Source organism: Rhinolophus hipposideros, assembly GCF_964194185.1.
Source record: "Rhinolophus hipposideros genome assembly, chromosome: 4".
NCBI classification, from domain to species: domain Eukaryota; kingdom Metazoa; phylum Chordata; class Mammalia; order Chiroptera; family Rhinolophidae; genus Rhinolophus; species Rhinolophus hipposideros.
The window spans coordinates 41,673,032-41,697,180 of record NC_138050.1 but is presented as its reverse complement, the minus strand read 5'-3'; the positions used below and the strand labels follow the sequence as shown (position 1 = coordinate 41,697,180).

Here is a 24,149-nt window from a genome sequence, read left to right as displayed (position 1 = left end):
ATAGCACAGTAGGTAACTGCTGTGCTTACCTTCTTTCATGACCACATCAAAATTACAACTAAACTACAAAAAAACAAAACAAAACAAAACAGAAAAGACAAAAAAAAACACACCATCATGGAGAATCACCTAAAATCTTGCTGGACCAAAGACCTACAACTAAGGACATACAGAAGAAGCCACCTTGAGACTGGTAGGAGGGGCAGAGATGTGGAACAGGCTGGTCCCACACCTGCGTGTGACCATTAAAAATTGAAAGGGATATCTCAGCTGCAGAGTTACCCACCAAAGGAGCAAGGGGTCCCAGCACCACACCAGACTCCCCAGCCCAGGATTACAGTGCCAGGAAGATAAGTCCCCATAATTTCTGATTGTGAAAACCAGAGAAGATTGTGACTGAGTGGCTGATTGTGGCTGGAGTCCCAGGTTCTCCTCTTAAAGGGACTGTGCATGGACTTACTCACTGATGGAATCACTGGCTGAGGTCCAGCACTGGGGCAGTAGCTTGAGAGGAGACAGGGAAGTACGGGGAATGGAAGGATAGGGGAAAACTGGGTTATATGGCTTCATAAAGCTGGCTGGAGGGGCAGCTTTCTCCTGGAGGGAGGAGCTAGTGGAAGCCATTATTTCCTTGTTGAGCTGTGTCCTGTCCCCGTGTGCAGACGGGGTATGCCATATCTGGCTGCCATATCTGAGGCCCCATCAAGATGGCTGACACCAATCTTTTGCCACGCCCTGGTGACCATGCCTGAGACGGTGCCTCACCCAACTTTTCAGCACACCAAAACTTCTTCCAGTGGATTTTTTCATACAAATCACCTGCCTTGGTTAATGCTGTAGGCTTTCCCAAAGTCTCTCAAAGGTTCATAGAATCCAGAGAAGCAGCATCTGGCTTGAGCATGTCCCGTACCTCTGGCTGAGCAGCCCTAAGCCCAGCATTAGAAGTAGCAGGCCTCAGATCATGGCTTAGACTCACAAGGAAATTCCAAGCTTGGCAGTGGCGGCAGCCATCTAAAGATTGCTTTGTGGCTTCTGCCACAAAGGACAAGGGACCGAGACAAGAGACACATCTAGAGTGTGTGACTCAGGTGACCAGGAAGACTGCACTGAGCCCCACAGCACACCTACTATATAAGGCCACTCTACTAAAACCAGGAGACATAGCAGCCCTACCTATTACACAGAAACAAACATAGGGAGGCAGCCAAAATGGCCTTGGGTTGGGCACAAGATACAGCTGAATCTGACCTGCAGTGGGTTCCCTCCCAGGTGGCCCTGGGGCTGGCTCGTCCAGTGGCCATCTTCAAAATGAGCTAGAGCATCACCCAGCTACCTCCAAGGATGACACAGGGACAGACTGGGCAGGCACCAGAGCCCTGCTAAGGCAGATCATGCTCTGTAGGGTCAGCCCCTGCACCACAACTTCTCTACTGTAGTTATGGCCAGTCCTCTCAACCAATGAGCCCAAGGGTCAATACTTCCCACTGATATGCAAACAGCAACCAAGGCTCAACTATAACAAAAGGGCACACAGAACCCAGACAAGGGAAACATCTAGAGTGAGCGACTCAGGTGACCAGAAAGACTGCACTGAGCCCCACAGCACACCTACTCTATAAGGCCACTCTACTAAAACCAGGAGACATAGCAGCCCTACATAATACACAGAAACAAACAACAGGGAGGCAGCCAAAATGGGGAGGCAAAGAAACATGCCCCAAGTAAAAGAATACAATAAAGCTCTAGAAAAAGAACTAAATGAAATGGAAACAAGCAATTTACTAGATGCAGAGTTCCAAACACTGGTTATATGGTTGCTCAGTGATCTCCGGGTAAACTTCAACAAAGAAATAGGAAACATAAAAATGGATATAGAAAACATAAAAAATTACCAGTCAGAAATGAAGAATACAATAACAGAAATGAAGGGAAGCAACAGCAGATTAGATGAGGCAGAGGATGGAATCAGCAATTTACAAGATAAGGTAGCAGAAAATCCCCAATCAGAACAGCAGAAATAAAAAAGAATCCAAAAAAATGAGGCAAGTGTAAGGTGCCTCTGGGACACATCAAATGTAAATTTGTATTACAGGGTACCAGAGAGAGCAAGGAATTGAAAACCTATTTGAAGAAATAATGAAGGAAAACTTCCCTAAGTGAAAGAAATAGGTATACAACCCCAGAAAGTGCAGAGATTCTGAAACAAGATAAACCCAAAGAGGCCCACACTAAGACACATCATAATTAAAATGCCAAAGGTTAAAGACAGAGAGAATCTTAAAAGCATCAAGAGAAAAGAAGATATTTACCTAAGGGAATTCCCATAAGATTGTCAGCTGATTTTGCAACAGAAACTTTGCAGGCCAGAAGGGATTGGCAGGAAATATTCAAAGTAATGAAAAGAAAGGACCTACAACCAAGAGTTGAAGCTTTGCTATCATTTAGAATCAAAGGACAGATAAAGAGCTTCCCAGACAAGAAAAAGCTAAAGGAGTTCATCACCACCAAACCAGTATTACAAGGAATCTTAGAAGAACTTCTTTAAGATGAAAAAAAAAACACAAAATCTAAAATGTGAATAATAAAATGGCAATAACTACATACCCATCAACAATTACTTTCAATGTAAATGGACTGAATGATCCAATCAAAATATGGGGTGGCTGAATGGATAAGAAAACAAGACCCTTATATACGCATATGTTGCCTACAAGAGACTCACTTCAGATTGAAAGACACACACATAGACTGAAAGTAAAGGGATGGAAAAATATATTTCACGAAAATGGAAACAGACAAACAAACAAGCTGGGGTAACAATACTTACACTAGACAAAATAGACTTTAAAACAAAGGCTATAACAAGAGACAAAGAAGGATCTAGCAATCCCACTTCTGGGTATTTATCTGAAGAAATACAAAATGCTACTTTGAGGTGGCGTGCTCATCCATATACGTTCATTGCAGTATTGTTTACAATGGCCAAGATGTGGAGGCAATCTGTGTGTCCCTGAATGGATAAAGAAGAGGTAGTACATATATACAATGGACTGTTACTCAACCATAAAATCGAATGAAATCTTGCTATTTGCCACAACAAGAATGGAACTAGAGGGTATTGTGCTGGGTGTAGTAAATCAGACAGCAAAAGACAAATGTCATATGATTTCACATATAAGTGGAATCTAAAGAACAACCAAAAACCCCCAGAAACAAACATAGATACAGAGAATATTTTGATGGTTGTCAGATGGAAGTGGGTTTGGGTATGGGTGAAAAAGGGGAAGAAACCAAGAAGTATAAATTGGTTGTTACACAGTGGTCAAGGGGATGTAGGATACAGTATAAGGAATATTGTCAATAATATTGTAATAACTATGTATGGTGTCAAATGGGTACTAGATCTATCAGGATGATAGACGAGAGGCGGATTGGGAGCAGGGTGGAAAAGGTGAAGGGATTAAGAAATACAAATTGGTAGCTACAAAATAGTCATGGGGATGTAAAGTAAAGCATAGGGAATATAATTAATAATATGGTAATAACTATGTATGGTGCCAGGTGGGTACTAGTCAGGGGGATCACTTTGTAAATTATATAAATATTTAAACACTATGCTGTACACCTAAAAGTAATATAAAAATAATACTGAATGTCAACTGTAATTGAAAAATTTAAAAAGGGGAATAAGAGGTTCAAATTTCCAGGTATAAAACAAGTCTTGGGGATATAATGTACAGCATAGGGAATATAGTCAGTAATATTGTGATAGCATGGTACAATGTCAGATGGTTGCTGGACTTATCATAGTTATCACTTCTTTAGCATAAGGAATATAATCAATAATATGGTAATAACTAAATATAGTTCTATGTGGGTACTGTTGAATAACTATGATGTACACCTGAAAGTAATATAATATTGCATGTTAGCTATATTTTAATAAAAATCATAAAAATAAATAAATAAAAACAAGACCACCTTGCAGTATAATTTGAATTCTTCATTCTCCTTCAAATGCTTTAAATAAACTAATAAGAACCCACTCCCTAAAGAATTTTTCTGTTAGTTGTTGAAGAATGACTTTCTTACAATATTCCTGAACTTCTCTTTATTTTCATCAAGTAAGATTCATTATCAAAAACATCCCTACTTCCATCTCTTTACACAATAACTGGTCAAAAGTATATATTCAAATTTGAAACTAATTCTTTTTTTTGAAGCTAATTCTTGAATGAATTAATATGCAAAAATGATTTGGATGTTTCTCCTATGACAGAAATGTGAAAAGCCATATTATCAAACTTTTGCTGCCCCCAAATTAATTAAAAAAAAAAACCCTATGGGTTTTTGCCAGGAATAATATAGTGGTAAATAATTCACTGTATAATTCTGTCAATCAGAAAACATGGAATAATCGCTATATTGCTACCACTGTAAGTATTCAGTGAGACCATAACACTTACTCTAATTTCATTTTCCTGGGACTTTACAGTATGCATAGCTATATAAATCTAATCCAAATGTCACAATCGTAATTCAATAATATTTACCATGAGGGGACACATCGAACCAAGCCAGTGACAAACTGAGAACAAGCTACTGAATACGGTACAATAGAAAGGAAAAAATAAGCACTGAAATTAATTGATAAGTTTGTGTTACAAGTAGCACCCTGTAAAATTGCACATGGGGCAAAATATTAGAAAAATATACTGCTTAACTTGTGCTGACTAAAAAGTAAAGTGATGTTATATTTACTCAGATAAATTTTAAATGCCTTTATATTTTAAACTATATATGCAGCTCCTAAAAATAGTAATAGAAACTATTTTTCACTGTTGTCCTTTACTCTCTGTGGAGGAAGGTAGTTAAAATGCAAATAATGAACTTTGATTACACTATAATAGAGTAGTTTGTTGAAAAGTCGTGAGAAGTCTAGAAATTAACCTGAATTTTCTCAACCCTGTTCTTTACTTTTCTCTCAATCCCTTTTCCCTATCCTATTAAGTCAACTGACACAAACTACATCAGTCTTTTATGGAGTTAACCCTTAAAGTTACTTTTATTCCTCCTTTGTTGGCCTAGCTTTACTTTATCACTTTAAGAGATCAGGTCTCTTCAGTGGACACTTTCTCACCTCCTACCTAGGAGCAGTGCAATTAGGCTTGGTTTTGTCATAGATGACAAGGCTTGTGAAGGCAGTAGTTACATGCTATATTCAAAAAGAAAAAGAAGCAACAAAGGTTTTGAAATAGCATTTTATTATTTCAAGAGATTTAGAGGCTTACTGTTAGGTCATCATCAGCTCCATTAAATTGTGGAGTATTGGGAAGTCCCGAACAGACAGCTACCAGCTGTGATGCTTTTAATTTCCTCAGATTAACTCAGATAAGGTGTCAGAGGGTAGGTGACACATGCTACCTCCAAGTCATTCACTTGGTTAACAAATATCCTTGGACACTGTTCTCAGTAAAGCAGAAGCTGAAGCCTATACACAGGAAATGCCTATTTCAGCATAACTAGGCCTAAAAAAAACCTGATAGGTCTAACTTTCTACTACCTAGAGGCAGATGTATTAAAAATACCTATATGAACATAAAACTTGCCAAGTGTGAGTCAAGATTGTTTACAAACATACACAATGTATATACATTTATATATAATATACACATGTATGTAAACATATACAAAACACATAAATTCTGTATATACATATGTATTGTGTAATAAATACATACATATATACACATTCTGTTGTGGAAAGAGCCAAAAATGTGACTGCCTTCCTTACTAACTTAAAGGGAAGTACAACTTCTCTTAGCAACCTGCCCTGTTTCTGTCATTCGTGAACTTATTCAAATCCTTTTTTAAAAAATTGATGTATATTTCAGGTCTATGCTATGTCATGGAGTGAACAGCCACACGAGATAGTTAAAATACATATTTTCTTATTTGTTGACAATGAGATTTAACACCCCAGTCTATTGTAAGTCTTACCAATGCCTTGATTATGCTTGATAGATTGATAAATGGAATGTAGTAGGGTATCTCTTACCATTTGAATCCACAATGGTGATATTGGCAGAGGCACTGTCATTTCCTGATTTGCTGAACACTTTGCACATATATTCTCCCGAATCAGCCAGCGATGCTTTGTGAATGACAAGTTCTGACTTCCTGTAACATCAGGACCAAAGTGGTATAAGTATATTTCACAGAAATACAATGATTATCAAAATATATTTCTCTGTAGTTTCAGACTTCTCAAACTCCCCCTCCCCCATTCTATGCATACCATATTAAAACACAGCTTAGTAGTATATAAATGCATGATTTTACCGAGTTAAAGTGAGATACATCATACTTAAGTGATACCATGGATATTTATCACAGATCGGGAATTTAAAAGAAGTCTTCTCTAATTTTTCTTTTTGTTCCTCTACCACCACCACCACCATTAACTGCATTAAGCCTCAGATATTTTTCCTCAACCCAACTGGTAATTTTTTTTTCCTGTCTATATCTAAATGTCACCATCCACTAGGGTTTAAGAAAATTTAAAAAAACGTAAAATCATTTCTTACAAAGCTGGTAAGGGCAGATACTTAAGGCTAGAACAGACTAAAATGCCCTGCACTTCTTTTCTCAGCAGAGTAACATCAGGAATTATGTTAATTTTGAATAAAGAGGCTTTATCACTTCCAAAAGGAAAGGAATTTATCTTTCTTTAAGATTCTCATTACTAGGAGCATAGTACCACAAAAATGGTTCTTAATGTTGAAATAAATATTCATGCAACAATAGCATACACTTTTATAAATCTGCATATTAAATCAATATTCAGCACTCTTTTTGAACATGGGCAGCACAGGCTTGCGTTTGTCTACGTTTCACTGACACACGGCCTATAATTTAAGCAGTCTCTATGATTTAAAAAACTCAGAAACACGGGGATTGGCTCAGCATTTACTAAAGCCTTTTCTAAGCATCCTTAAGTCTGACACTGACCACCTGGGCTTTTGAGAGAGGACAACAAGAAGAAAAGAAGGCAGGAAGCAAAGATAGCAATTCAGAATTACATGCAAACCTCTCATAAATTACACCTTCCTAGTTTTTCTGTGAATTTCCTGTGAATATTCAGTGAATTAATATTAATAATATTCATCAAATATGATTAATCAAGTTAAGAGTGATTGTTCCAAATTGAATTCCTACTCTTTTCCTCCAGTCTATCAAATTGAACTACGCACCCAGTCCCACACATAAGCCTTATGGTGTTCTGTCTTGGTGCTTTTGTTTGTGGCATTTCTTCCGCTTGGAAGAAATTCAAGAAATCAAGATATTAGCTGACCTTTAAGGACGATCTCAAGAGACCACACCTTCATCAAGCCTTTCATGATCGTGTAGCTAGAGCTGCTGTCTCCTTTATCTAAATTCTGATAGCCTTGAATACCTTTCTCAGGACCCTCAGAGTACATCTTTTACTACAGCTTATCTCTCAATCTAACATACACTTCAAAGGGGGAGTCCGTAATTCAAATTTCTCAGTATCCTCACAGAATATACATCACTGCTTTGTCCTTGGTGTACCCTCAAACATTATAAGATAAATGTGTGAATAAGTGCAGAACATATTTGGATGTTCCCACTTAAACTCTCTGCAAGACATAATGTTCCTACTGTTGGCAGTAGGCAAAGAGGATGCAATAGGAAGAGGGCAGAGACAGTCAGAGATGGTCCAGATCAAGGGCAGTGACAGTCACACCAACATGTGGATGGACAAATTAACTTCATTCATTGTGACTCAGAACAGTGTCAACAGGTAAACTTGAGAAAACAAAACAAAACAACGTGTACTATGATCAAATAGGTTTGGAAGACATTAGGTTAAACAAAAACAGGCTTTTTTTTTTCTTTTCTTTTTTTTAAATCCTACGGGATTTCTCAGGCTTTACTATGCTAATGTGTACTCTGCCTCTCCAAGAAGAATATATATTATTTAGTTTCTCTCAAACTTATTTGACCGTGGAATCCTTGTTATTCACATGGCATATCTGTTAATATTTTCTGAAAATAATGGTTTACAGAACAAAGTTGATGAAAAGTGGACCTAATATAATAACAGCCTTGATTATATATGTAATGAGGGGATCCCAGGGCCATTTATACAGGGATGTTCACATGTTAGTCAGAGAGATTATTCATAGAAAAGTTTCCCTGAAGTATATCCTTATCAACAAAAATAGACCATTTTGATGACAAACATCTTTGCAAGCATATATTAACATTTTACAATAAAATGTAACAACTTTTAAAATTATCAAAATACAGCAATATTAGGATATTTACCCCCTGTCAAATTCTGTTAACATTTATGCCTGGTTTGGGTGATTCAAACCTACTGTTTTTTAATGGATTATCAGCTATTCATACACTTTGTTCATACATGACAAGTTTCCTTCATGATAGACACCTATGAAGAATAGTGAGAAACAATGAAATAAATACTACAGTAAGCTTGTCCAGCCTAAAAGAGCATACTTAGCTGAAAGAATTTTCATTTATGATCATGGAACCACTAACAATAATTGATAGATAAATCATGAAGAATGTCAGGATGGGAACTAATATCCTGGATTTCAACACAGCAAAAAAAAAATAAATTCCTAAAATAAAAAACAATAGTAATTTTTTTCTTGTTAAGCCCCAAATAAACTCTGATATAAACTTACTACAACAACATTCCAAGAATGTACAACACCACAAGGTTATTATAATTCCAAGAACACCCATTCTTTCCTATTTATATAAATCAAGAAACAGTTCTTCATGATACGTAAAGAGCTATTTCTTGATCCTGTGCCACTAATATTTTAACTATTGACTGGATCAAACTGTAAGAAGTATGGTAATAAAATTTACAGTTAACATAATCTTAAAGGAATAGTTTTTAAAAATCAAAGTTCTCCTAACAAACCTGAACTAGGGTTTCCTCGGATATTATGCCAAGTATTGTAAATAAATGCTATGTTTAACAGAGAGAGAACAAGGGAGAAAAAAGACAAATTTTCTATGCTCAAATAAATGTTGCATTAAACAAAGCGAAATAGATTTCTTTACAACAGTACTTCTTAGTTGTTTTTATGCCAATATGTACTGTGAATTTCTAAGGCAGGCATGCCATGTGGCTAAAGAATCCTTTCTGTAGAGAACACCCTTGGGAATTCTAGCACTGAACATCAATGGTATAAGACTAAGACTCAATTTAATCAAGATAAACATAACAGATACATTCAGGTCTAAACATCAGTAGCAGAAATACAGGCTGGGAGAGACGTGCCTTGACAACAATATACACAGAAAAAAGAATTTCAATTAGCCATGTGTTTAACATTACTCCATTTTAAACAACTATTAAAACAAGAAAAAAAGGGGGTAAAAAGGAACTTATGCACTGTTTGGCCAAACTAATATTAAAACAGATCATAAATCAAATTGGATACAAGTCTCAATACACTGCTCACGGTCTGGACAGCATCTAGAATACTGAATTATGTTTTGAAGTAGCATTTGATGAAAAATGTCAATAACTAGAGCACTTTACAAAGAGGGTGTTCGGAATTGAATAGGGCCTACAGAAGATTCTGTTAAAGAAACAGAAGCTCCACTAGCAAGCAGCTATGAGCAAGATATAGGTAACTATTTAAATATATTTCATGATTGTCATCTGCAAAAGGAAATAATTTGGGTAGGCTCTTTAAGGAGAATGACGTGTTATAGGGAAAAGAAGGCATATTTTGGGTATTATAAGGAAGAACTCTTTGAGAATTCAAAAACAGATAGGGTGTCTTGTGAAAGAGTTAGGTTTTCTTTTCGGAAAGACTGAATTCTGGATAACCACCTGTCAAGCATACTCTTAACAAGACTATCTCTATGCAGAGAAAGATTAAATTAGATCAGTGGTTTCAACTATTTTTGCAGAAAAAAATCCTGTTTTAAAATGAAAGCTTAAATCAGAGCCTCTTTTTATAAACATTTTTACAGAGAGAAAGTATTCATTTAGGTCAAGGTGGTTGGCAACCCTTTTTGCAATTCAATGGAAATTTAAGATTCTCCAGAGACACAATGGGAAAATCACTGATCTAGGTGATTGAACCTGAAGATACATTTAACTATGAGATTCTTCAGTCCTTGTGTTCTAGAGTAGCAATAAGTACCGTAGTAAGAGAGTAGCAATAGACAAAACTCTTTGAAAGTTATAGTTTGCAACAATTTGGAGCTTTGATAACTATGGATGTCTTGTTTTACTCTCAACAGGCTCCATATACTGTCTGTCTACGGGAAGGAAGTTAATTTAGAAAAATTACTGAAATTCATTTCCAACCATAAAATTAACGTTTTGCTCTTTAATTGACAATTTATCTGGGAATCTGGAGGCGTTGATGTTTTGGTGGATTTTCATTTTCAAAAAGTATTAAAAGAGTTGATTTGAGTAAAGAGTTTACAACAATGCTTGAAATACAGTGAGCTTTCGATAAATGTTAACTATTATCATAATTCCATTCTACATTCCTACAATACTTAGATTTTTGTAATAAGTATGTATTACTTTTGCAATTAGAAGAAATACAATAATACAAACTGTAAATATATATTAATACAAACTGATTTGTAAATGAAAATTCTAAATATGAATTTTTTCTTTTTTTAATATTAAAATATAAACTACATTCTTTCAATAAGTGCTCACTGACAAGATGGATTCAAGGTTCCGATAGCTACTATTTTGTTTTTCTTACTTGATTCTTCTACTATAGTTTACAGGCTAAGGCAACTTAAATGCACATTAGAAATAAGTTTACATAATTCTATTCCTCTGATCTCTACAGAATCATATATGAATTGTGTGTGTGTGTATGTGTGAGTGTGCAGCTTTAGATACTGATGGACTTCCAATAAGAGAAGGGTAAAGAACGGGCGAGGGACTTCATAAGAAATTAATGCACAATACAGAACCAAGCACTGCACCAAATGCCTCACATAAACTATATGAAACAGATACTGGATATTCCCATTTTATATTGAGGAATTTGAGATTTTCTTACATATAAAGTTTAAAAAGACCTTCCAGAGCTGCTCACTAAAAAGAGAAGGGGATATGTATAAATGTTTTCTATTATAGATTGAAAAAATATCACAGAATTAACAATAGAACAAATAATGCTTTATTTTTTTTTAATTTGACTGAACCAAGTAGAGGCAATTTTAAACAAAATTAAAATATCTAAGAGCAGCAATGAAGAGCTCAGACAGAATTAAAGTCATCCCAAAGTGTGTGCGATCACAAACAATAGGAAATCAGCCTTTAATAAGGCTGATATAGAAGAAATCTTTAGATGAGACCAATTTGACAGTCTCAAATGTGAATCTGTCACACACCAAGCTCTTTAACCAGTTTTCTTGACCAAAATCATCCACCAGACAAAGGAAGCAAGAACAAAGGAATCAGCAGACACATAACACTGGGGCAGTTTCCATTTCTTTTAATTGGTCGCACATATTGCTTAGCCAAATAAAACAAACAAAGGCTCAAATGTGAATTCAAAATTATAGGAAGGACATGTAGGAATGTAGTTTATTAGTAGGAGCAGGGGCAAAGGGAGATAAGGTTTTACAAAATAATAGAAATTGCATATTGGTGTAAAAACTTTTCATAACACTAAGGGATTAAAAGGAAATTGTGGCTTCTATGAACAATCTAGATTATAAAATGTGAAAAAAGAAACCTAGACTAAGGTTTGGAAAAGAGTTGATGTTTTACTTAAATGAAGAGAATCCCAGGGAAATCCTAAACCTCTCACTAAAATTCACCTCTGCTTGGTTATTAATGGTATAAGATAAAGTTCATTGCTTCTCTGCCTTTCGGCAGAGGAAGTGTAGGAAGATAAAGTTCAAGTCAAATAATCAAGTAACCACTGCAAACGATTTACATTTTGAATGTTTTCATAATGAAAAATTATAAATATGCAGATGAAACGGAAACATATGAATGTTTTTATTAAAAACTTCACTCTAAGCCTAAACATGTCCCTAGCCATGTTGCGACTTCACTGTATATAGCAAAATGACAGGAGACATGGAGTCAGACCAATTTCAAACTCAAGTTTTACCATTCATTAGCATTAGATTTATAGGAAGAAACTTACCTTCCTTCATTCTCAGGATCTTAATTTTACATGGGTATAGTAATAATAGTATTCATTTTCTTATATTTATAAGATAACTTGAAATTCATAGAGCATGGTGCAAATGTTAATTATACTCAAATTAAGTTGGGTCCTTTAACTTTGAAAAAAAGGTGACAACACTATTTTTCTTTTAAAAGATACAACTTCAGAAATGGCCGAATATCCAATTCTGAAACCTGATTAAGTTGATAACTCACCTATCAAGTAGCCGCCCACTTTATACAGTGCCTTATTTTCAGAAGATCAAATACGTTCAATGTTTCACTAAGAGTAACTTACAGTTACATAATTTGAATAAAACATCTTTTTTGTTTGTTTCCATTTATTTTTTTCCAGCAAGGCTACTGTTTAAAAGAAGTAATTTCTGAATATTGGCCTTTTCGGTATAATGGGATTTTATTAATATGGAGACAGTGCTCTTAGCTAACTGGACCTATGGAGCCAATATGAAAATGCTTTTCTGAATACTAATGATACTTTTATGTGTCATCCAAGCCATGTAACAAATTACCTCTTTAAGTGCAGATGCACTCTTTCAAAACCATATTCATTCTAAGCAGCTCACCTTTGTTTGTTGTTCCTTATTTTCACCTTAAACCCAACTTCATTCGCTTCTCTCCACACATCCTCAGACTGAACGCTTGCAGTCTGCAGATGCTTTGTTCTGTTCCTACGGCCTGGATAAACTTCTCCTGCCTCCCTCCATCATTCCTCCCCTTCTTTTTAGGAAGCTTCCACTGTCCCTTACTGAGTCTCCTCCCCCATCTGTTTTAGCCTCTTTCTATAGCATTCCATGATTACCACTATTGTATAATTTAAAACTGACTATTATAACTGTTTACATTTCTCTCCCCTCTGGAGAGCAGAGAGCATGTCATGTTCACCACTGTACCCAGCATCTAGCGGAGGGCCTGATACACAGCAGCTTGTCCAATAAAAGGCAAAATTTCCCATCCACCCGCCCACTGCCCCAACCTGTCCGGCCTCTTTTAACAGGGTCTGCTACCAATACTGACTGGGATTTCTGCTCTTCTCTATAACAGCCCACCCACTTCACTCACCCAGCCAGAGGGGATTCTCTCCCTTCCACAAAGCCAAATTCACCTCCTCAGAGCTAATGTGGAAGTTCTCAGGGTTTCCTCCTCTTTTCAATACCCATGTCACTTGGTGTCAGTAACCTACAATTTAGCACTTAGTTTTATTGTCTGATAGACATGCTAGATAGTTCATCTCCCTCATTAAATCTTGACATGATAAAGTAGAATTTATCTCAGTATAACTAATAAGTTTCTAAAAGACCGTATTTGTAAATCAATGGGCTCCTTCACAATTTTGAGCTCCCCAGCCCAACAGTGTTTCAGCACATGATTGATGGAATTCCTATATTTTATAAAAGTCTGAACTAGACAATCTCTATACAATCTTCTGATCCCTAGGTGTAAAGATTCTTCCATTTCTCCACACTCCTAGCATAAACCCTTTCATGTGGACTTAAACATTACTAATGTGATTTGACAGCCACATAGAAATGTATGCAACTTTACCCTACATGTGCAGACAAGTTAGTTTAATTGATAAAAAACAAAATGAACACTAAAATTTATCTAAAAGTACTTTATTCTTGTTAAACTTCTCTATAAGAATTATACTTATTTTTTCCAATTTGCTCACTCTATCTCCCTTGTGCCCCACATTTACACATTATTAAACGTGAATGTTTTCCATTTTTAAAGATAGAAGGAGGCATGAAGGGATCCAAGAAATAGATTTCTGTTCCAGCTTAGTCTTACTAGTTGTGTGATTCAAGACAAGACATAACACCTTTTTGACCACTGATTTCTTAATCCGAAAAATTAGAGTTACATGTGCAATTTAACTGCCCTTACTACCTATAGGAATGTTGCAAAAAAATAAATAAAAAGTTATGTTTAAAAATACAATGTCACTTTACAGTATTATTTTTTGTATCTTTGAAGTACCACCTGTTACAGAAAGTAATACCCAAGTTTTCCCTCACAGTTAATTATACTTCCAAATCAAGAGATCTTGCTGACACAAATCAATAACAAGAATATGGTAGTTAATAAAACAAATGGAAAACATCCCTAATTATGGTTATTATAGCAATTAAATAACTTGGCAAGATTAAACTAAATTTTCATTGCAATCACTCTGCTTTCACTTGCTCAGAAGTGTGTGACAACTTTTTGGTAGATGTCCTACAAAATCTAAGTACGGGAGGGAGACTCATTTGTTGTTGCTTCTGCTATCATACCTGGGATTTCACTGGAACACTCCAGAGTGGGAAGTAAGAAAATGTAATCTTTAAGCTTGGAACCACTATTCTACATGTGACACTTACTGAAGGACTGTTTCCAAGCAAAAATCAAAAATATCTCTCTCTTGCCTAATTTCAGAATGTTATTTGATATTAGAAGAAAAAATTCTTAAATAAGGAAATAAGTAATATGAAGAGTGTAGAGATAATAAAGGAGCATCATTTTACAGTAGATACAGAACATACCTACCAAGATGTTATAGGAATCACATAAAGCCCCTCCAAACATGGAACTTCTCAAGGAGGGCAGGAAAATTTAAGATTCTTGCTACCTACCCATGATTACCTGATTTTTAATATGCCATAGCATATGTTGTGGAGTAATAGACTTGTCCGTTAAAAATTCTTATCAGAATTTTAGCTTCTTACTTGAATATAGTTCAAATTCAACTGATTACCTCCTAACTCTTTCCATAAATCTAGGTATTTATTGAGCTTTATGTTGAAGTAGGGATTTTGATTGTGTAAGGCACTGGTACTCTAAACAGCATTTGTTTTATTTTGAAGAAACTGCATTTTAGGATCTAACTATTACTATTACAACAGCTACCATTAATGCTGTCTTCCTTGGTCTCTCTGTCTCCCCCTGCCCAGCCTACAGCTCTTTCCATATCCATCCTTTCCTTTCCTCATCCAGAAGTTGTAAGAATCAGAAACTTCAAATTCTTTCTTATATAATGACACCATTTCTGATTATTATACAATGAAAAATCTTTTCATTTATTGTATATCATGTTTATTGATAGTATATATTAGACTGTAAGCAATTTTTATATTTCGTATCATTCTATTGCTAAGCATTGCCTCTGCTGTTACATGCATTAACTTACCCTGGTTTTTTTTGTATCTTGATGTTTTGTGGTTTGTTCTTTCGTTTTAATTCACTTCCATTCTTGAACCATTTGAATCTGAGAGAGGAATATTCAGAACTGGTCTCACACCGAAGCACTAGTTTAGAGCCTGCGGCAGACTCCTGGCTTTTCATCTCTTTCAATCTTGGAGGCAAGGCTAAAAAGAGAAAGAAAAAAGTTTTGATCACCTGGTAATCTTTCCAAGAGACACATTAATATGGTGGAGCCTGATCAAGACACCAAAGGTTTTACTACCTGATAAATAAAAATGAGGGTTTAGGGAGAGTCGACCAAAATGTATCTCAACTTTGAGAAGAATAAAATGCCCAAATAAAATACTGTGGGGCGGCGGAGCCTAGATTATTCTTTAAAACATATTCTAAATAGTTATTTTCTCAATCATTACATTCTTTGATACCATCAAAAATCCTGAACAGTGGTCATTTCAAAGAACTGAAACCTCTGTTGAAGGAGAGAGTATGTAACTGGGCCATTATTTCTAAAGCATGTTCGCATCCCAGATCACAATTGATCTTCATCACAATTCTGAGAATAGGTGTAACAGGCATCATATCTGTTTTTTAAATGGGGAAGTTTAATTTTAGAGACAGGTAACTGACTGACTTATCCATGGTCATATCATTCTGGAGAGTCAGAGTTAGACTATTCTATCATCAGAGGTGGCCCAATTTACGAACAAAAATATTATAGTATCTGGGATTTGCTTGAAAATAAAATGGTGGTGGGCATAAAAATGAAATAAATTTCCCAAGAAGTTGATCATTGCAGAAGTTAGGCAAGAGGTACATATGGTGGTATGTTATAGAATTCTATAGAGTATTTCCAACTTTTTCATAATAAAAGTTGTGGGTTTTTTTTAAAGCACAGTGAATGGATTTTCCTCTGTACAAAATACTTCACTTAATCAACATCACAGAATCTGAGCTCTCAACAACTCTGTTTCCACTGAGTATTACAAAGCCAACTACAAAGACTACTTCTGCTCCAGTTCAGAAATTAACAGCAAATCGCAGGAACAAAATTTTAACAATCCAGGCAAATGAGAACTCCCTGATCCAGTGTGCAATTATTCACTGGGTATGGCAATCAAGACTCCAAGGACAGCAATCAGAGAGCCACATTAGACATGAACAGGAAAAAGAGTACCTTTCCTACTTGGGGTATGTTTGTTTTTGTACAACTCTGCCCTTATCAAGTAAATCAAGAAAATGTCAGGAGTGAGTGTATAAAGCTTCCAATAAATCATAGTGAAAACCATTAGAATGCTGTGATTTCTCAGCAGTGCTGCTCCCACAATTACATGTTCCTCTTTTTATTTATTTGGATGCTGGGAGATGAGGTGGAGCAGCCAGGCACTCATACAGGGACACAGTGGCAAGTTAGAAAACTATTTCAGCTGTTTTTAGCCTTTGATACCTGACAGCTTTGTCTGACAGCTTGAAATTAAGATTTACTTCCTGAACAGCTTTCATGGAAGTCTTCATTTTTAGATGTAGTTCATGACTCTCTGATTTGGAGGTTTTTAAAAACAGACTCAATTCTCATCAATCTGGAATAGTGTCTATATAGTCCTAATAACTCTTTAAGATCATTTTCAATTTTGTCAGCTCACTGAAGAGTTTTAAAGAAACAAGTTTTGGGGTAGCTAAATGACACCAAAGAAACTAGCTTACATATAGTAGGAAAAATAAGTTGTGCCACTATTTTATGTACAGACTAAAGAAACAAATTTGAATTTCTGTTTCGTTTTGTTTTCACTGAATCTTAAATTTAACTTGGCACACAACCCAAACTCTCAAGATTTATTCCCTTGCCTCTGAGCAAAATGTTCTAAACATAATTATTTCAGATATCCTTAACTCTTAATAAGCACCATGTTCCCTCACCCACCACTCCGCACATGTGCTTAGCAATATAATCTGAATACAAATCTACAAGACTTTATTCTCTTTAGTTTGAATAAACAATTTTCATGCCTTTTGCATCTTTTTCTTTCCTTTTCCCTCTTTCCCTCCCCCTCACCCTCCTGTCTTCATTTATTTATTTCCTTTGTAAGAATCTTGATTTCAAATGTGAGAAAACATTCAAACAAATTCAAATTGAGGGATATTCTATAAAACAACTGATCTGGGCTTCAAAATGTCAACGTCATGAATGACAAAATAAGAATGTGAAACTGATGTAGATTAAGGAGAGTAAAGAGATATGACAAAAAAAATGCAATGTGGATCTTGCTTCATGGCAAAAAGTAGTTATAAAGGACATTATTGAGCTACTAGGAAAATCTGAATAAAGGTATCAAAATTCAATTTCTCAACTGTGATCACTGCATTGTGGTTATGCAGAAAAATGTTCTGTTCTTTGTGGCATCTGCCGAAGTATTTAGGGGTGAAATGTCATGATGTATAGAACTAAATTTCAAATGATTCAGCAAGTGAGGAAATACGTGCGTACATATACCCACAAACACACACAAAGGAAAAAAAGGAGTCTTGATTTCTCTTTTTTTACTACTTTTTTCTTCTGGTCTTTCTGCTGTTACATAAAAGGCTCAGGCTTACAATAAGTACTTTTAAAGTCTTGGTTAAGTTTGCAATCATAAAAGAGATTGTTGGGAATATTTGCATTATAATTTACAAACAGAGCTCTTAAGACTACATCTCTATTTAAAATATCTTGAGTGATATGGCACTGAAATCCTCACATGATTCGACATCATTAACCGTGTCTTTGGGGTCCAATCCCACTAGGTTCTTTGGTGGGAGGAAAATAATCTAACTACCAAGTACTTTCTTTTTTTTTTTTTTTTCCAAGTCAAGTTGTTGTCCTTTCAGTCTTAGTTGTGGAGGGCGAAGCTCACTTCCAGGTCCAGTTGCTGTTGCTAGTTGCAGGGGGCGCAGCCCACCATCCCTTGTGGGAGCCGAACCGGCAACCTTGCGGTTGAGAGCCCGCACTCCAACCAACAGAGCCATCCGGGAGGCAGCTCAGCTCAAGGTGCCGTGTTCAATCTTAGTTGCAGGGGGCACTGCCCACTATCCCTTGCAGGAGTTGAGGAATCGAACTGGCATCCTTGTGGTTGAGAGCCCACTGGCCCATGTGGGAATTGAATCGGCAGCCTTTGAAGTTAGGAGCATGGAGCTCTAACTGCCTGAGCCACCGGGCCGGCCCCCAAGTACTTTCTAATACTCAGGTATTTAGAAGGCCAGGATCATTCCTAAACTTGTGGTCAATTTTTTTAACTGAGTACTTGGATTTTAAAACTGCAAAAAAATTTTACCTGACATTCAATTCTTGTCGCAGGGTAAATGGTCTGTTATTTATTTGCCTTCAAAAATTGGTTGAAGGCAAACACAATGAGAAGTTAATGCTCAAATGTAGTAAGTGTTCTGAGAATCTTCGGCATGATTTAATTGTAGTTGGTCTACCACAGTTCAAAATTTTACTTTCAGTGTGTTTCTGGAAAGGCAGTAGTTCCACACCTTGAAATAATTTAATGATAGAGCAACTTTTAAGCAGTCTTTGATCTATTTCCAACTTGCTTGTCATTAATATGAACACATCCTTAAAAACGCATCAATAGAGACAGTCAGTCAAGTGCAAAGAAGAGGAGTCTTTTAAAATAAAAATTAAAAACCCTGAGAGCAATGCCACCTATGTTACAGGTGCTTATTTTTATAGGTTTAAGTGTTCTACAGGCTTTTAAAAGATCAGAAATACACTCTTCTGATTCTAACTCAGTGCAAGTAGGTATACAAGGTATACTTAAAAAGTCTATTTTTGCACTTCTTTCTTACTTGAAATGTCACACAATGTAAAAAAACAAACAAACAAAAAAAGAAAAACAATCATGGCAGTAATCCAAAAAGATTTACTTTACATTCTGAGCACACAAAATTTTAAGGCAATATGTTCATTTATTCCAATAATTTAATGTGTGAATAAATAGTTCTGATAAAAGTGAAATAAATTTGTATAAAGAAGCATTCATCTAAGCAATCCTCTTGTTTTAATGGTCTACTGTGCACTTATTGTTAAAATGTATTCAGTGCAGCTATATCAAATGTTATACTATATTGTTAAGAACAGGAAACTAATTTTAGCATGTGTATGCCACAGAGATATGCTGATAGCATGTGACACTAGATAAGGCATGGTTTCTGTTCTTTAAAGGATCTGACAATGCAAAGTTAGCTCATATCATTACTCTCCATGTTTGACTGCAGCTAATCTGAAGAGCCTGAACACACTGAACAAATTAAACAGGAAACCTGCAAAATATTATCAAATAACTGTGAGCCTTCCGCTGTGATCCCAGTGAAGTCTTCCCCGCTTAAAACCTTTTAAAAGCCTGACATCACACACGTGCAGACCTCACAGTGAAAATTGGTGACTGACAATTATGTTAGTTAATGAAAGCCACACTGATATCATTAATCAGTCCTCTACGCAGAAGGATGTCTTTTTCTTACCGTCATGTTAGAAGGTAAATAAATTACTGAAGAAAGTCACCAAAACTCCTTTACCGATCATATTTCTCCCTCATTGTATTATCTTAAAGGGAAGATTATGGTCACGCACAGAGTGGATGAAGTTTATGCTTTGCCATCTGGTCTTCTCTTCTGAGCCAGACTCATAAGTTTGACTACGAAAGGGAAAATTTAGCTTACCAGACTAAAATTTGTAAATATTAATTAATATAGCTATATAAAAGGCAGCAGGTTCTTGTGGCAATGGCATTTCAGAATACACCAAGGTTTAAAACCACTGCTACCAATGCAGTGAGTGATCTTATGTTACCTTCAGAACCATCCAACAAAGACAACATGTGTTGCTACCTGTGGTGACTTGGTGCTCTCACTGCCCCATGCTCCAGCTGAATCATCCTTCAGATAGATTGTTCCTGACTCCAGTTAACTAGAGTTCCCTGTGAACAAAAATGGGACTGCTCTTCGTCCCTGTCTATTTAGCAAGAATGAGATAAAATACATGGGTGTCTTTATTTGAAAGAAAGTCACTATAAAATATAGGACTCTATTATAAAATATTCTCAAGTTGTATCTGTATCATTGGCAACAAACTAAACCCAACCAGTAAAAACACTGGGAATATGCTACAAAGTATGGTTAAGACAGTTGGACTCCAGAAACACCATTTTAGTAGTTCTATGTCCAACCCCCTATACAGAGCAAGAATGTGTATGTGTACTGAGTAATCCCTTTATGAGCAAACAGAATAATCCTCATAGCATATGCATAGAACATGAGGTTATAGAACATAAAACAATAAAATTGGGTGTGATATGTCAGCATTTGACTTTTAATGTCACAATAGTAGTGCCTCTACAGCAAAAAAAAGGCTTCTTACGAGGTTAACTTGGATTCCCCAAACACATCCCCTTCCATTGGTGAGGATTTTTACACTTGGACATGCTCAGAGTTTCATTTCTCACAGTTAAGGGCTACAAGTTGACTGAAACAGTATGATTCTTGTAAATGCTCTGTTTGAAGGTTTGAGCCCCAATCAGCGGAGACTACAGCCATGCTTAAAATTATGCTTCTTCTAAGGCCATAGAAAATGAATAATCACTAATTCTACATCTGAATACCATACCCAACAGGCTGCAGTGGAAAAGCACATGTGCAGAAAGAGGGCTATTTAAGGAATTTATCCCTACCAAACCCAGGAGGGGCAAGAACAGTTGTTAGTAGGTGAGCACCATCCCTAACTGGAGGCTTATGTAGCAGTGAGAGTGGTGGTGGTGTGTGACTATTTTGACTGTCACTTCGTTCCAATACTCAAAGTCTAAATTTATTAGATGGAAGATGTACGGGATCCCAGGGGCCTACCACAGAGTAGGACCTCAAGTGTTTGCTGAGAGAATAAGTAGGATGAAGTATCTAGAAGATACTGACGAAGTAAAGAAGAGACCCAGGTCCAAATTATTCCTGAGGCCACACCTACCTTCTCAAAAGACTTTTCTTTGTTTGAGATCAAAGGCTCCCGTGACATTTTTTGTTTTAACGCATTTCACTGGATAAGGACACATATTCTCTGCCATATGACTCTAAGGAAAAGGAAATGTAAATCTAACTGGAAAATCGTCAAATACATAGTACTGTCTTTCCTTCGAAATGTTTATGTTCTCCTATATTTCTCTTATCTGGTCATAACTGTCAGAGTCTTCTCAACTTGGACCCCACCTTAGCTAAGACCTCAGTCATTGCAGCCATGTTCCTTCCTATCTCATTTAGTGCACCTTATCTCATTCTCCCCACAGAGGTCAGGCTGTTCTTCCATTTCAGCAAGAGGAGCACGCACATTATAATATTATCTCCTCTGCCTTCAAATCAAAGTTGATCATCTTCATCGATTGACCTCAGTCTCCAAGGTCAAAGTTTGTGCCATATACTATTAAGTGTGCTCTTTTATATTTATGGTTTTTGAACACATATCTTCAAATGTCTCATTTGTGTCAAATTCCCTTTTTCCTGTAACAGTTCTTGTATGTCTATTTTACAGGTGAGGAAATCAAGGGTTATACCAGAACTTGCTCATGTCACAAGGCTAACAAGATTCAGACCTGGATTTAAACATGAAACTTTTCTCTCCAGCAGTGTATCTCTGTGCAGTTTAAAGTGGAGGTGGTAAAAGGGGAGGAGAACAGTAGACTAAAAATCTAGGAAAAAATATTCCATTTCATAGCCACTGTGGTATATATTTGTTTCTTATAAGATAAATAAACCATATCACCTCTCCACATATGTCTGTGAGAGATTTACAGCACTGTAAAATTCTACAAGGGAAGATAAGTGCAGATTTATTAGATAAAACAATTTTTCAACCTGAAAATTGATATTATGTTTGTTGAAAATAGCAATCCTCTTCTTTTATATAGTTTGGTAGTCCTTTGCCCAATATTTCATAGGTTGAGGGCTAAAGATAAAATTACAAAACTACTATAATAGCGCTCCCAAGGCCTATGAGGTCAAGTTAAAATGAGGTTCTCTTCCTCAGAAATTTAAAAATTAAACTCCTTTAGAATAATAATAGCTAATACTTATTGAGTACCTACCATATACCAGGCACTGTTCTGAGAACTTTATGTTCATGTACTCTTTCATGCTTTATAACAATTCTAGGAGATGTGTATTAACATCAGCAGTCCCAATTTACAGATGGCCAAACAAAAACAGAGAGGTAAAACAACCTGCTATAGTCGTACAAGGCCAGACAATTAAGTTTGCGAACTCATCCTAGAAAAAGTGCTACATACCTCATTACTGAATATCACTATGGTCACCTTCAAAGTACTACCTTTGGGAAACTATGCACTGATGCCAGTGCCTAGACCACCCTTCAAAGCAATTTTGGGACTCTTTTTCTGGAATGGCCATCAGAGCTGTCGTTGTGTTATCCTTGATATCCTGAATGTCATCAAAATGTCTTCCTTTCAATATTTCATTTATCTTCAAGTAAATAATGAAGTCATTGGGGGCCAGATCAGGTGAGTAGGGAGGGTGTTCCAATACAGTTATTTGTTTACTGGCTAAAAACTCCCTCCCAGACAGTGCCATGTGAGCTGGTACATTGTCGTGATGCAAGAGCCATGAATTGTTGGCAAAAAGTTCAGGTCGTCTCTTTTTCGCGCAGCCTTTTCAGCACTTCCAAATAGTAAACTTGGTTAACTGTTTGTCCAGTTGGTACAAATTCATAATGAATAATCCCTCTGATATCAAAAAAGGTTATCAACATCATTGCAACAAGTTCACAGACTTAATTGTCATAGCTCGTACAGCTGGTGTATTGTGGCACCAGTATCTGGACCCAGGGAGTCTGACTCCAGGGCTCCTGTCTCGACCACTAGGCCGTAAACCAAATTCTTTGCTATGCTGGATATGTTTATGGTTCAAGTGTAAGATTTGTTTTACTGATATATCATTAGTGACTATATTTTCCTAATAAAATGTGGCATACTCCACACAACAGATCATTTCTACACATATTCCAAGTGCAAACAACAGTCTGGTAGAGAAAGTAGATACGAAAATTGCTGAATTTCCTGAGTTACTCTGATGATTTATGGGGGAATAAAACAAGACAGAATACTTGAAATTGTTATTATACCAAAAAAAATAAAGTAAAAAAAAGTTTTGAACTGTGCAGTTGTCTGTATCCACCAAATGCCACAAGAATGAACCTCGTCATATCTCACTCCTATGAGAGAGCCCCCATGTGAGGATACAGCAACGAGAGGGTCTTAACAGATTAACATTTTTCTGTCAAGATATAAAGAAGCATCTGTCAAGATATAAAGCAGCACACCGTGACAGTAGACTAGAATAAATCACAGAACACTTGTCAGCAGCTTCCAGGTAAATGCTCGGTAGGGCTGCCTAATTAATGCTGTCACCATAGCTGCCCCCAATTATAAGAACATCTCACTCATGAACATAAAGAAGTTGTCTTGCAAGCTTCATTTAAGGTCATCAATACCCAGAGTTAAAATGGATCAATTACAGTTTGACCTAATTGGTATGTCACAAATTTTATTTGATATCAACTTGATCTTTTCTGTTGTTGAAAAACAGCGTTGTGTTTTGTTTTCTTTTGTTTTTTTCATTTGTTTTACTTATCTGCCATATTCACTTCCAATGTCACTTAAATAGAGAAATGGAGAAATAGCTAGTT

The 24,149-nt window shown here is 36.2% G+C and overlaps 1 protein-coding gene across 6 annotated transcripts in view; it reads right to left on the bottom strand.

The window, feature by feature from the left end:
- Nucleotides 1–24,149, bottom strand: part of NRG1 (neuregulin 1) — a gene marked incomplete at both ends in the record, with an annotated part of 1,021,509 nt that overhangs the window by 147,965 nt on the left and 849,395 nt on the right. For all 6 annotated transcript variants that reach the window (XM_081045629.1, XM_081045634.1, XM_081045633.1 and 3 more), the window contains 2 exons: nt 6,059–6,180; nt 15,420–15,597. In XM_081045629.1, coding sequence (XP_080901755.1) covers nt 6,059–6,180; nt 15,420–15,597 — 300 coding nt within the window. The remainder of the gene's footprint in view (nt 1–6,058; nt 6,181–15,419; nt 15,598–24,149) is intronic.